Source organism: Neoarius graeffei, chromosome 15 (assembly GCF_027579695.1).
Source record: "Neoarius graeffei isolate fNeoGra1 chromosome 15, fNeoGra1.pri, whole genome shotgun sequence".
Classification (NCBI taxonomy): domain Eukaryota; kingdom Metazoa; phylum Chordata; class Actinopteri; order Siluriformes; family Ariidae; genus Neoarius; species Neoarius graeffei.
Genome location: NC_083583.1, coordinates 18448864 through 18464154, shown reverse-complemented (window position 1 = coordinate 18464154; position 15291 = coordinate 18448864). Strand labels below are relative to the sequence as shown.

The following is a 15291-nucleotide window of genomic DNA, read 5'->3' as shown; positions in this document are numbered from 1 at the left end:
AGCACCCAGAGGAAACCTGGGCAGACATGGGGAGAACATGCAAACTCCACACAGAAAGGCCCTCGCCGGCCACTGGGCTCAAACCCAGGACCTTTTTGCTGTGAGGCGACAGCGCTAACCACTACACCACCATGTGGGTACATGTTTTTTTTTTTTCCTTTTCCGAACGTAACTCAAAAAATAGTGAACGGATTTTGATGAAATTTGGTGCACAGCTTTAGTATTATCCTAGGTTCAAGTGATTTTTTTTTTAATTTTTAATTTTGATGTTGATAACATGTGGCTTGGCAGAGCTATGCACTCTACCAAGTGCCCTTCTAGTTGTTGTCTGTGATGCTGTCCATTAGGTGCATTAGTAAGCTCCAGTACAGGGTGGGGTGATATGACACAAATATCATATCATCTTTGGAGACATTTCTGTTTGCATTACAGCATATAGTTTTGCTACCAAACTGCCAGCAAAATAGTAGTGTTGTGTTTTAAAAGATGATATTTAACAACACTTTTATTTAATGCATACAAAACTAAAGTATTTAACATTTAATAAAGTCTATTATTATACATACAGGACACTTTTTCGATGGAATAAAAACATGTATTCTGTTCCCTTCTAGCGGGTTTCATTCATTTGGTTTGATAGCATGCAATATTGTTAGCGTATCGCTTATCCTACGGGTATTACGTCACTTTACCCAACGGAGAACGAGCGTTGAATATGGTTTACGATATCGCATGGTTGTCAAGACAACATGACGTCACATGTCGGAGCTGTTACGAATATCCAATGAGATGCGCAGAAGCATTTCTTTGTTCGCCAGGAAAGAGAAAGACGCGCTGAACACCCGAAAGGTGACCAAAACTTCATTATATATTCTTCATGCATCTTTACAAGCAGTGGCGAACCGTCATTATTAGAGCTGGGACTTCAGCTCAGCCAAACCTTAGCCAGACACCAAAACAGCAACAGGGCAAAGGATTTTGCAAGGGATTAGCGGCAGGCTGCCAGGTCGCTCCGTTGCGTGTAGTTGTCGATGTTGATTTTAAAAGTAACTAAGTAAATTATACAGGGAAATTAATATTTAAGTCTGAGTGAAAAATACTGTGGCGACCGTGCGTGGAAGAAGAGTCTGGAGACAGAAATCTGAGTTTCTCAGTCGTTAGACTGTGCTACTTGCTTTCGATAAGCTAGCATTGGCCTTCAAGAATGCTCATATGCTGATATGAAGAGAGTATGTATAATAATAATAATAATAATAATAATAGTAATATTGGCTGTTCCAGATATACTCATCTTCGACTCGTTCAATATCATGCTAGCTGAATGGAATATCTCTGATATACCACAAAAAACCCCCAGCCAATATTATTTAAATATTTCTAATAAATACCTATAATACAAAATAAAATATTATCTCATCTCATCTCATTATCTCTAGCCGCTTTATCCTGTTCTACAGGGTCGCAGGCAAGCTGGAGCCTATCCCAGCTGACTACGGGCGAAAGGCGGGGTACACCCTGGACAAGTCGCCAGGTCATCACAGGGCTGACACATAGACACAGACAACCATTCACACTCACACCTACGGTCAATCTAGAGTCACCAGTTAACCTAACCTGCATGTCTTTGGACTGTGGGGGAAACCGGAGCACCCGGAGGAAACCCACGCGGACACGGGGAGAACATGCAAACTCCACACAGAAAGGCCCTCGCCGGCCACGGGGCTCAAACCCGGACCTTCTTGCTGTGAGGCGACAGCGCTAACCACTACACTACCGTGCCGCTGGACCAAATTTTATTTTATTTTTTTATGAAAGTATGTCCCTTTACACACTCATCCAGAAGGGTAATTTTGCACAAGGCCATCTGTCTCCAGCAGAAAAAAATAAAATAACAAAACGCGTCTGGAAAAATCCCAAGGGAGTCTGGAGCCAGATTCGTGACGTCACCTGCGGAAGCGCCAGCAGGCTGCGAGAGCTTACACGGTTTCAGTGCACAGCCTGTGTAGACTAAGTTTAGCAGCGAGCGATTTTGCATTGAAATATGGAATTGTCACCTGAGCGCAATGTGGGAAACGATGAGTACTAATCCCATCAAGACTGGTGTTGCTACACCCTCCTACGATACATCTGTTAACCATTTTAATAATTACGCAATAACGTTGAAGAAATTTGCAGAAAGCCACCAGGTCGTTTTCTCATAAACAAACCAGCGCTGACGTAGGATTCAGAGCGAAGCGTCCCGCACGCGACGTCACGAAAATCAGTGTTTGCCGGGAAATCCAAACGGCAGTTTTTTTTCAGAGGCGGACCAATTCGCCTCAAATGGCTTGATTTCAACTGAATTTTTCTGGTATTGCGCAAGGTGAAAAAAAAATTGCACAAAATGTGACAGATATTTGACCAAAGTTTAATATAAAATAGGAGAATTACATTGATCTTGCTCCTGAATTTACCTGTGATATGCACTTTAAGATTCAATCGTGAGTTTGTAAAAAAAAAAAAAAAAATCACAATACCTGAGATATCGCAGAAAAGCGTATCGTGATATAATTGATCAGGATATTGATATTATATCATTATTTTACTCAGCTCTACTCCTACATCTGCTTGTGTAACACTGAGGCTGTCTAAAAAAAAGAACAGCATTAGCTTTGGCACAAGTACTGTATTGATGGAAAAGGTTTAAAAAAGGGTGCACACACACACACACACACGTCTCATCTCATCTCATTATCTGTAGCCGCTTTATCCTGTTCTACAGGGTCGCAGGCGAGCTGGAGCCTATCCCAGCTGACTACGGGCGAAAGGCGGGGTACACCCTGGACAAGTCGCCAGGTCATCGCAGGGCTGACACATAGACACAGACAACCATTCGCACTCACATTCACACCTACGGTCAATTTAGAGTCACCAGTTAACCTAACCTGCATGTCTTTGGACTGTGGGGGAAACCGGAGCACCCGGAGGAAACCCACGCGGACACGGGGAGAACATGCAAACTCCGCACAGAAAGGCCCTCGCCAGCCACGGGGCTCGAACCCGGACCTTCTTGCTGTGAGGCGACAGCGCTAACCACTACACCACCGTGCCGCCCACACACATGTCTAATATTTGCAATATAGATTATGAGAGAAAAATCTGACTGCTGAAATGAGGAGGTGCTGAAGGAGGTCACATTGTTCCTGCACATGGATGAGTATCTGCACTGCTCTGGTCGGTTTATTACAATTTCATCAGAAGTCGACGCATCGTTCGAGTTATATTTGGTTACCAGAAGCAAAAATCTCTCCTTTTCTGTGTCGCTTCGATGTTCCACACGAATGAACAGACGCACATGACACAATCTTGGTCTGATTTTGTTTATTTCATTCTTATTCTAAACGTCTCATCCTTCTCTGTCGTATTATAGCGTCCTCATGTTATTAATTGTGTTGTTTTATCTGTTGTGTAGCTTTATGCCAGTATATACAAGCTTCTAAATTCAAAGAGGGTGCCCAAGGAAAGTTGGCGTTTGCACGTGAAGGTAATCCCACCCCCACTCCCTCCCTAAACTTTCTTTCTCCCTTCCTTCGCTTCCATCTAAGACGATGCTGCTGTTCCTGTCCCGAATGATTCTGCTTGTGCCCTTTAACCTTTTACATTCAAGCTCATGCACACACACACACACACACACACACACACAAAATTTCTGCACTGCAGTGAAGGGAATTATGCGATTATGAGACGCTTCTCCTTTCTCACATTCATCTGGCTGTCTCCCTTTTTCGCCGACAAAATCAACACGTCGACAAGACGATCTGTCTCACTCTCACTGCTGATCTGTTAGACTTTCACCGCTGGTCTTCACTTCCTGTCATACTGATTTGGCGTGAGAGAGGCGTCGGGGCTCTGGCGTCTGCTTGGTCCTTGTGTGCGAACTGTACTGCTCCTTCACTCTGAATGAGGTTGTTGTGCCATGTCACTTCTGCTTCACTTTGCATTCAACAGATCCATTGATCATGTCCTTTTGTCAGTTCATTAAATCAGGGCGCTTCTGTTCTGCTTTATGTTTCAACAGTTAATCTGAAAGAGCTCTGGCCAAAATGTCTAGATATTTTGTGACTGGAGATCTGTCTTTTTTTTTTTTTTAACAGAATTCTCTTCCATTCAATCTTAAGCAGCAGAGATGAGATGAATTAAGGTTTAAACTGAATTCTGTAAGATCTCCAGGATCAAAATGGCGCTCTAGATGCATGAATATACATTTTATGCAATGTTATTATGAAGATTAACCGTTTTTAACATTTTCTATCACTTTTAACGTTCAGTCCAGAATGGCCAAGCGTGCCATGAAGTAACCGCTTCCTAAAACGCAGCACGTGTTGTGCATTACCGTTTAAAGGGATCCTCCAGCGGATTTATTCTCAAATGTATTTGACGTAAAAGTCGTGACAGATTTCAAAAATCAAACTTTCATTTTCGGAGAACAAATAGCGTCCGAGGAAAATAGATTTTCTTTAAAATGCCAGACGGGCTTCCTGCGGTGGTGACGTATGCGACGACGTCAGGTAGCGATCGCTCGGAGCAACTCGGCTGCTTATATTCTCTCTTGACATCGTGGTTTTGCAAATTTTATAAAGTATTTTTACCGAATTGATCAGTTTTTAAATAAGTATGCCTCATTGTGTAGCATATATCCTCCTGAGAACCAACCCATAGACTTGTGTCCTCTGTAGTTGACATTTGTTTTACGTGCACACCCTCTTAAAGGCCAATTTATGCTGACAACGCAGTCCTCGCAGATGGTGTCGCAGATGGCGTCTGCGTAGCCCCCCCCCTTCGCAGATGCTCTGCGCGCACCTCCCAAAAATTGTGACCACCGCAGAAGCCTCGCAGACAGCGTCGCAGACAAGAGGGCTCTGATTGGTCCACTCTACATCCGCTGTACACGCACTTCCGCTTCCGTACTTTCCCGGTTTGTTTTGTTTTCACTACCGCCATTTTTAAAAACACGAGCGAAGATGGAGCAGCACGAAGAGCGGTTGATCGAGGAAGTGAGGAAGTACGTACATCTATACGACTCCAGTTCTAGTCATTATAAGTAACCGGAGGATAAACACTCCACTAACCACACCCACCAACTACTCCTAGCGATTTCGCGACTTCGCGCCCCCTTGCGTTCTGGCGGTGAATAACATCGCGCACGCCTATTACTCCCCGCTCAAAGATAAATTACAACTGTCTGCGAAAAGCTATCTGCGAAAGCCTTGTCACAAGAGCATGCAGAGGCCCTAAGCCTAGGTCACAACCGGACGTACGATTTTTTGGCCGTGCGATTTTTGACATTTCCCAAATCGCTGCGTTTTTTTTTTTTGTTCGTGGAGAAAGACGCACGTTGGCTGTAAGTTTGCCTTGCAACCTGAAAAAAACGTAAGCGCCCGTAGAGTTTGTTTGACATGACAAAGAACCTCTGCGGCCAGTCTACGGCTCGAAAATCAGCACGTCACACGCGCGCCCTCCGTGCGTTTCTTGCGTTTTTTGCACGTAGACCGGCCGTAGGAGCACGTACGGCCGGTTGTGACCGAGGCTTTACTCTTTCAAGCTATTCACTTGAATCCTGGTGTCTTGTAAAGAGTACATCCTGGGCTTTCCAATGATATATCATGTGACCAGGAGGGTTGCTGGGAAATTCCTAGTAAGGAAATCACAGCAAAAGAGAAATTGAGAGACACGTTTTTTCTTGGTTCCCAGGAGGATATAAATGCCACAATGATGCTAAAAAGAAAGCACAAGCTGGAACTAGACTGCATTTCCGTCGAGAAAATGTCAAGTGTGTTTGTTCAGCTGTAGCACAGGGTCGCCGTCAGCAACCGGATCAGACGTGAGACTTCATGCTGCACAATCTTTTTTTTTTTTTCACATGATCGACAGAAAGTGTGTGTGACAGTGTGTGTAGCTGCGCGCTCTAAAATCTCGGTTCAGAATAGCTCAAATGGCAGCGCGACATGACGCCTCGTGGTCTAAAATCTGTTTTAAACCATGCCACACACTCTCTTTGTTTGCCCAGCACCGGCTGTAGATCATGTAAAAAAAAAAAAAAGATTTTAGAGCGCAAACTGTCATGTCGCGCTGCGAGTTGAGCCATTTCGAACTGAGATTTTAGAGCACGCAGCCACACACACACTATGCCACACGCACTTTCTGTAGATCGTGTGAAAAAAAAAAATTTTGCAGCCCGAAGTCTCATGTCCGATCCGGCGGTGACACTTTGCCCCACATATTTTCTGTAGATCACGTAAAAAAGATTTTAGAGCGCGAAGTCTCACGTCTGATTCAGCTTCTCTCGGTGACATTCTGCTACAACTCAGCAAGCCCACTTTGCATTTTCTCTGTGGAAACGCAGTGTAGTTTCAGCTCGTGCGTTCTTTTTAGCATCGTTGTGGCATTTGTATGCAAAACAACGAGGCATACTTATTTAAAAACTGATAAACACTTATAAAATTAGCAAAACTACGATGTCAAGAGAGAATATAAACAGCCCAGTTGCTCCAAGCGACCGCTACCTGACGTCATCGCATACGTCACCACCGCAGGAAGCCCGTCTGGCATTTTAAAGAAAATACCGTACGTTCTTCTCGAACGCTATTTGGTCTCTGAGAATGAAAGTTTGATTTTCGAAATCTGTGACTGCTTTCACTTCAAATAAGTTTGAGAATACATCCGCTGGCGCATCCCTTTAAGAAGATGCGTTTCCTGCGCTTGGGTGTCTTGCACTGCTGCTGCACTTCCTCTTCCTCGTCCTCTAATCCTGTCTCTCTGTCACTGTTTTCTGTCTGTCTCATTGCTACCAGGTGAGAATTTTGAGCAGAGTCCGCTGCGGAGAACGTTTAAATCCAAAGTTCTAGCTCATTACCCCGAGAATGTCGAGTGGAGTCCGTTCGACCAGGATGCAGTGGGCATGGTGAGCAAATCAGTTTCTCTGTATGTGATCTGATAATCATAACACACACCTCCATAAAAACCAATGGAACGTGATATTGAAACACAAATCTCTGTGTCCTGCAGCTCTGCATGCCCAAGGGCCTGTCTTTCCGCACGCAGGCAGACGCACGCGAGCCCCAGTTCCACTCGTTCATCATCACACGCGAGGACGGCTCGCGCACCTACGGCTTCGCGCTCACCTTCTTCGAAGAAGTGACCAGCAAGCAGATCTGCAGTGCCATGCAGACGCTGTACCACATGCACAATGCCGAGCAGCACCACGACACCCAGGCGCGTCTGCAGCGCTTCGACTCTTACGACATCGGCCGCGACACACTGTTTGTGTCCAAATGCATCTGCCTGATGGCACCCATGGCCTTCGCTCAGGCGAGTCGCAAAATCCTCGAGCAGCTGCACCAAGCCGTGACGTCTGCGCAGCCTCCACCGCTGCCACTCGACAGCTACGTGTACAACATCCTGTACGAGGTGCCGCTCCCACCCGCTGGCCGTTCGCTCAAGTTCTCCGGCGTCTACGCTCCTGTGGTGTGTCAGCGGCCCAGCTCTGCCGAGCTACCACTCTTCGACTTCCCGCTACGGGACGTTATCGAGTTGCTCGGCGTCGAGAACGTCCTGCAGCTCTTCACCTGCGCTCTGCTCGAGATCCAGATCCTGCTCTACTCACAACGTGAGTCCAGTTTGTAGCCCAGCTCTCAGTAACTAGCCAGTCATCGTCTCATGTAAGAGTCTGAAAGAAGAAATCACGCAGGTTTAAAACTAGACGGCCTTTCGTTTTCATAAAATCGGTGAAATTTAGTTCCCTCTGAAATTTGGTCATTGTGATGTACGTTTATTTCTGTATTATTGAAAATATCAGGCCATTCTGTGGCTGGGAAGTTATTAATTTGAGAGCATTCACTGGCAAATAATGTGCATGAAATCGCTCGCTTCATGCAGTCAGGCAGACAGAGGAAGTCCGTGTGCGCATGCACAGGTTTACCTTCGTCCTCTTTTCCTTTCTCTTTTGCGTTTTACGGCAGCTGGCATCCACAGTGTCGCACTGCAGGTTTACATTTGACCGTGCGCTGACAGTTCCATCATTCTGTCGCTAAACGAACAGCTGATCATACCGAGGTGCTCGCTGACCGCCGATATTTATTAGTTTGCTGCTGCGTTTCCTTTCCTTCGTATAGAACTTAACGTCTTTTCTTCTCGCTTTGCGTTACTGTAGTCGGTTTTTCACGTTTCATTCGCATCCTCCATTTTTCTCTCCTGTTTCAAATTTGTATCCCACAATGCCTTGCGCGAACGGGGAAAGCCCACCACGTCATGCATGATGTAGTATCTTGACTTGCGTCATGGTGAAGCAGGAAAAAATAGCGGAGAATTTAGGGCCACGTTAGTCTGGCTAACGCGACTTCAAAGCTCTGCGAGCATTTGGTCTGGCAAAGATATTAAGCCCAACCGTTTCCCAAAGCGCGTGGTTGACCCGCCTCCCTGAAATGCCTCAGTTTGCTACTGGTCGAAGCCAGAAAAGGCTGTGACGAAGCTTAAACCAATCACATCACTCTTTCCTCTGACGTATGTGACGCGACAGGGCTAACTGGTAGATTAAACTCTTACCGAAGCCGGTCGGGAGCAAGGCGAAAACGGCCTTCCTTTCAATAAATACCTCCAGGGCTGCTCTTTGCTCCGTTTTCAATGAGAACTTGCTCCATGTTCGTAATGTTTCTAGTGAATGAAGCGCTTCCGGCATAGATTCTGTAAACAATCTATGGCTTCCGGTCGCAGTTCTACTACGTCACTGCCTTGAACACGCCTCTACCCAGGGCCGTTGGAGATGCTCAAAGTTGATTGGCTCCCGATTTTTCGGGAGCTTGGAAGAGCTGTAGATAGCTTGCCTTGCCAGACTAAGCTCGCAACAGGCCCTCGTGTTGCGTCACACTTAGGATGGGCGGGCCCAGGCTAGGGCCACGTGGCCCTCAATTCATTAAAGGAGAACTGAAGGCAATTTTTTTATTATTAAAATTCTATTTGTCTCATTTTATTAAATGTCGAAATGCATTTTTGATCGCTATTTTGTCACTGCTATAGCAAGTTATGAGTGTTTGAAATACGCTATGTAATATATCAGTCCATACGTCAAAGCAACAGCCGTAAACAAGATTCGCTGAGACCTGTGCGAGACATCGTAGGACGGAAGTAAAACGTACTGCGGAAATCAAAGTGACCAACATCTGCCAACGTCGTCAAAAGACGCGCGCGCCCTCTTTCGAATGCTGACGTAATCAAGCCGGAAGTTTTCCCCGTGTCCGACATCACTCCCTACTCACTATATAGGGCACTATAAAGTGGGGACGCCATTTTGTAGTGCTGTCCGAAACCTTAATGAGGATTATTTACACCGTATATAGTGCACTCAAAGTATCCCACGATGCATCACAAAAAGTAGTGTACAATGATGGTCACTAACCAAAGCAATATATCCCATCATGCATTGCGGTCGCGCTGAAGGAAATCAAGTTAAAAGTCTCAAATTTGATTTGATTTAATAAAAGGCAGCAGCAAAGAAGAAAGAAAGCATTCAGCCTTGATTTAAAAGAAGTGAAAGCTGCAGGTACTTTGTATTGATTATTGTGGGAAGTGCGCTCAGTATAATATGGATTTATCACAAATATACAGGCATGTATTTATTATTTTGAAAACCCACCAGCCGACTGATCTGGCACGTTTTAATTGTGCGACAGTAATGACGTAAATACCAGCACGACAGACTAGTGTCCGAAAGCTTTTTTTTTTTTCATTTAACCAATGGTTCGGAGTCGTATGGAATAATCTCCATCACTGATGAAGCTGGCAAATCTCGAAATTAATCTAAATTGGAATGATATGGTGATCTGGCCACTGTGTAAACAGTTTTCAAAATGGCGGCGCCGACACTTCACGTTTGAAGTCTCGCACAAGTCTCGTGAAGATCGTGTGGATAAGCGACGCCTGCCGTGGACCAAATGAACTACATTCAGCATGGCTAAAAACCGAAAAGGCTGATAAGTGTCATATAATATGCCAATACAAGTCACGATATAAGGTTAATAAAACCGAAAACGTAATTGAATAATACGTTAATTAAGAAATAAAGCAAGTTTAAAAATGACTTCAGTTCCTCTTTAATTGTTCTATTAAAAAAAACCCTAATAAAAGTGAAAGTCTGTGATTTGAATTCAGTAGTTTTCGGTCCACTAAACAAAACTAATTAGGTGTCGGGGAAAATTCTTTTTATGACCTACACTTGAAAAATCTGAAAGGCAGTACAGCTTTAAACTTATACAGCACAGCAAATGCAGTGAAAGATTATTTACACACACATATCAGGCAGGAAAGCAGTCTTTCATTGCACTTCTCCATCTTTTCAGCAAGAAATGAAAACCCAGGAGTGTGTGTCGTGTTCTTATCATATAACTTTACACAAGGAAGTAAGACAAGTTCTGTGGAGGTGATCAGATGTTGACTAGTCATAGACCCAAGTAATAAATTACTTTACTAATTAATTTGCACGAGCGACAATTGTTACTCTCTCAGGATCTTTATACTTCTTCTTCTTCTAACGTTTTTTAGGATGCTATTTCTCCTTCAGTTTTCAACCAGTCATCACCAAATTTCATCTGAAGAATACCTTTGGGCTGAATTACGTTGCTATGACTTTTGGTGGTGATCTGGATCACTGACCCGGAATGATCCATGAAAAACGGGAATTTTTTCAATCGCTTATAACTCTCAATTTTCATGATTTTGTTTTAATTAATTAATTTTTAATTATAAATGAATAAATAAATGACCAAGTATAATATTTTTGTCTCATTTGTTGAACTGAGTTCTCTTTATCTACTTTTAGGACTTGTGTGAAAATCTGATGATGTTTTAGGTCATATTTATGCAGAAATATAGAAAATTCTAAAGGGTTCACAAACTTTCAAGCACCACTGTAACAGCAAGCGCAAATCAAAGTCACAGTCTCTATCTAGTTGAAGATAGGTGTTTCTGATTTGACTTTAAAATGTGTATGGTGTCGCAGCGTTTCTCTCTGAGAGAGTGAACTAGTAATGACGAGACGCTGTGAGTTTCTTATAATGGGAGCGACAGAGACGTTACCGTACTACATTTAAACTCGGGCTGTCGAAGTTAATGCGATAATAACGCGTTGACCCAAATTCCTTTTGACGCCACTAACTTTTTTGACATGCGATTAATGCAGACGCGTTCTGTGCCCTCACTTGTAGTTTGGGAAATCTGGACGTGACGTAGCGCGAGCGAGCGATGTAGAGAGTAGCTGGTCGGCGTAAGTCGTGATAAAGTGCACTTGTGTACAGAATCAACTTATATTGTTGCATTCTGACGGTTTACACAAACTGTGTGTATTTTTATATGCTTTTGATGGTCCAGACGGGAGAATCGAAGACGTGTTAAGATCCAGGTGTGTGTGTGTGTGTGTGTCTAAAGCCTAGGTCACAACCGGACGTACAATTTTTTGGCCGTGCGATTTTTGGCATTTCCCAAATCGCTGCGTTTTTTTTGTTCGTGGAGAAAGACGCACGTTGGCCGTGAGTTTGTCTTGCAACCTGAAAACAACGTAAGCACCCGTAGAGTTTGTTTGACATGACAAAGAACCTCTGCGGCCGGTCTGCGGCCAGTCTACGGCTCGAAAATCAGCACGTCACACGCGCGCCCTCCGTGCGTTTCTTGCGTTTTTTGCACGTAGACCGGCCGTAGGAGCACGTACGGCCGGTTGTGACCTAGGCTTAAGCGTCAAAGCATGCAGGCTGCACACTGGAGTGAGAGTGAGAGAGTTTGTTTTATTCTGAGAAATTTGTGAGTTCTGGAAAAGTGTTTATAAATGCAATTTTTCTCAGGAATGTACTGTGAGTCCATTTATCTGCGAGTTTTTGCATTTTACTGGAAAACATCTTTATGAGCTGCATGGCTTAACAATTGGATTTATTTGGGCTTTCTATTTTTATTTTCTTTATTTAAAGATGGCCACTACTGTTGTCCAGAGTCCACATCACCGAGTATGTTTAGTTTAGTTTAGTTTATTGCATCGTTTGAGGCTGGAAGTTAAGGACAGAACTAGAGGAAAATACAAGATTGTTTTGTTCACACTGAATTGTGCCAAATCCTCAAAATTATAAAGTGAATGCTGCTTTATTTTTTAAATTCAGTGGGGGAATAAAATACCCACAATTTTTTTTTTTTTTTGCTGTCCAGCCTTACCCTTCCTTCCTGACCTGGCCACATACATTTGCATAAAGCAAGCATATTTGTCCACTCCCACTCCCCCAAAAAACATACAGTATCCCTTTAAAGGGCTGATGACACGAACATGACTCTATGCAATTTCTTAAATAAACTATACAACATGGCAAACATGTTAGATTTCTGTTATAATTACGTGAAAAGAAGCTGTTGTTACGCAAATATCCAACTTTTAATTGCACAGCGCAAGAAAACTGTTGTCCAGAGTCCACATCACCGAGTATGTTTAGTTTAGTTTATTGCATCGTTTGAGGCTGGAAGTTAAGGACAGAACTAGAGGAAAATACAAGATTGTTTTGTTCACGTTGAATTGTGCCAAATCCTCAAAATTATAAAGTGAACGCTGCTTTATTTTTTAAATTCAGTGGGGGAATAAAATACCCACAATTTTTTTTTTTTTTTTTTGCTGTCCAGCCTTACCCTTCCTTCCTGACCTGGCCACATACATTTGCATAAAGCAAGCATATTTGTCCACTCCCACTCCCCCCAAAAACATACAGTATCCCTTTATGGCTCGCGGCCATGTTGTGACGTCAGCGGAAGAACACGCTGCGGTTCACTGGCTGTTCTACTCTGGTTCTACTTAATGGGAATGGCGCATGAAAACGCCGGTGAACTCTCTAGTGCTAGCTCTTCCTCTTCTGGGAGTCTAGAATTGTGTTGATCTCTTCCGAATAGAATCTATGATAGCCTACCCTCTTTACCCTTTGCCTCTCGTTGCTAGGCGGCAGTTACATGAAAGCCGCAAGCTTTCACAAGCAAATACATGACTGATATCACGCCGACTTTATGATTACATTTATGATTATCATGTAGAATCTATAGCTCTACATACCTTTATCTTATGTCGTTTCACAACACATGTTCTGACAGGAGGACTGTCTTTGGATCCGGCATAACTACTAGTAGACCCCCTCCGGAATACTGGCAGTGTTGCCAGATTGGGAGGAATCCTGCCCAGTTGGGCGGTTTCAAGTGCATTTTGGTGGGTTTTGAACATATTTTGGGCTGGAAAACTTCAGCAGTATCTGGCAACAGATACTGCTGACGTTTTCCAGCCCAAAATATGTTCAAAACCCACCAAAATGCACTTGAAACCACCCAACTGGGCGGGAAACCTCCCAATCTGGCAACACTGTGTAGGCACTGCTGATGGTAGTAACACACGTTTGTGCTGAACTGAACACCCAAGAGATTCTTTTAAGCTGGGAAGGGTGCCAAAACAATCCAAATCGAAGTGTTCAGAGCACAGGACGGATGTTGGTGAGGGCTCCCACTTGTCACGAGTGCGCCTGACTTGCTTCACCCACTTCGCATGCAGCTCGGGATCTCTGGGAAACTTGAATAAACTTATCCCATCCTTGTGGATTTTGGAGCAAAAGCCGGCAACACAACGCGAAGGCATAATTAATATATATATAATAATGTATAATAATGTCTAATAAAAATACTAATAATGATAAACTGAACACCTGTCGCATCAACTACAAACTGGTAAGTTAGGAGGAAGGTTCTTTTGCTGACGTCATATAGCTCCTCCTCCTCCTTCGTCTCCTGGGTGCTGCAGCCCTGTCAAATTTGCCCAAATAGCCGCGTTTATCATCATAACTTGTAAAATAGGCGCCTTCGTGAATTAATATATGGATCATTGGGAATTACTTTTTATGTTATAAAACATCGCCAAAGATGTCAAAAACGTGTCATCAGCACTTTAAGGTACATTTAGAACAGATAAAACATGCGCAATTAATTTGCGATTAATCACGAGTTAACTATGGACAAGAATGCAATTAATCGCGATGAAATACAACCCCGATTCCAAAAAAGTTGGGACAAAGTACAAATTGTAAATAAAAACGGAATGCAATGATGTGGAAGTTTCAAAATTCCGTATTTTATTCAGAATAGAACATAGATGACATATCAAATGTTTAAACTGAGAAAATGTATCATTTAAAGAGGAAAATTAGGTGATTTTAAATTTCATGACAACACCACATCTCAAAAAAGTTGGGACAAGGCCATGTTTACCACTGTGAGACATCCCCTTTTCTCTTTACAACAGTCTGTAAACGTCTGGGGACTGAGGAGACAAGTTGCTCAAGTTTAGGGATAGGAATGTTAACCCATTCTTGTCTAATGTAGGATTCTAGTTGCTCAACTGTCTTAGGTCTTTTTTGTCGTATCTTCCGTTTTATGATGCGCCAAATGTTTTCTATGGGTGAAAGATCTGGACTGCAGGCTGGCCAGTTCAGTACCCGGACCCTTCTTCTACGCAGCCATGATGCTGTAATTGATGCAGTATGTGGTTTGGCATTGTCATGTTGGAAAATGCAAGGTCTTCCCTGAAAGAGACGTCGTCTGGATGGGAGCGTATGTTGCTCTAGAACCTGGATATACCTTTCAGCATTGATGGTGTCTTTCCAGATGTGTAAGCTGCCCATGCCACACGCACTAATGCAACCCCATAAAATCAGAGATGCAGGCTTCTGAACCGAGCGCCGATAACTTGGGTCGTCCTTCTCCTCTTTAGTCTGAATGACACGGTGTCCCTGATTTCCATAAAGAACTTCAAATTTTGATTCGTCTGACCACAGAACAGTTTTCCACTTTGCCACAGTCCATTTTAAATGAGCCTTGGCCCAGAGAAGACGTCTGCGCTTCTGGATCGTGTTTAGAGACGGCTTCTTCTTTGAACTATAGAGTTTTAGCTGGCAACGGCAGATGGCACGGTGAATTGTGTTCACAGATAATGTTCTCTGGAAATATTCCTGAGCCCATTTTGTGATTTCCAATACAGAAGCATGCCTGTATGTGATACAGTGCCGCCTAAGGGCCCGAAGATCACGGGCACCCAGTATGGTTTTCCGGCCTTGACCCTTACGCACAGAGATTCTTCCAGATTCTCTGAATCTTTTGATGATATTATGCACTGTAGATGATGATATGTTCAAACTCTTTGCAATTTTACACTGTCGAACTCCTTTCTGATATTGCTCCACTATTTGTCGGCGCAGAATTAGG

At 43.6% G+C, this 15291-nt stretch overlaps 1 protein-coding gene across 1 annotated transcript in view; it reads left to right on the top strand.

The window, feature by feature from the left end:
* The window catches only part of dennd5a (DENN/MADD domain containing 5A), a 158258-nt gene that overhangs the window by 74070 nt on the left and 68897 nt on the right, over positions 1-15291 (top strand). Inside the window, exons 2-4 of the mRNA XM_060940951.1 lie at positions 3452-3523; positions 6831-6940; positions 7045-7645. Coding sequence (XP_060796934.1) covers positions 3452-3523; positions 6831-6940; positions 7045-7645 — 783 coding nt within the window. The remainder of the gene's footprint in view (positions 1-3451; positions 3524-6830; positions 6941-7044; positions 7646-15291) is intronic.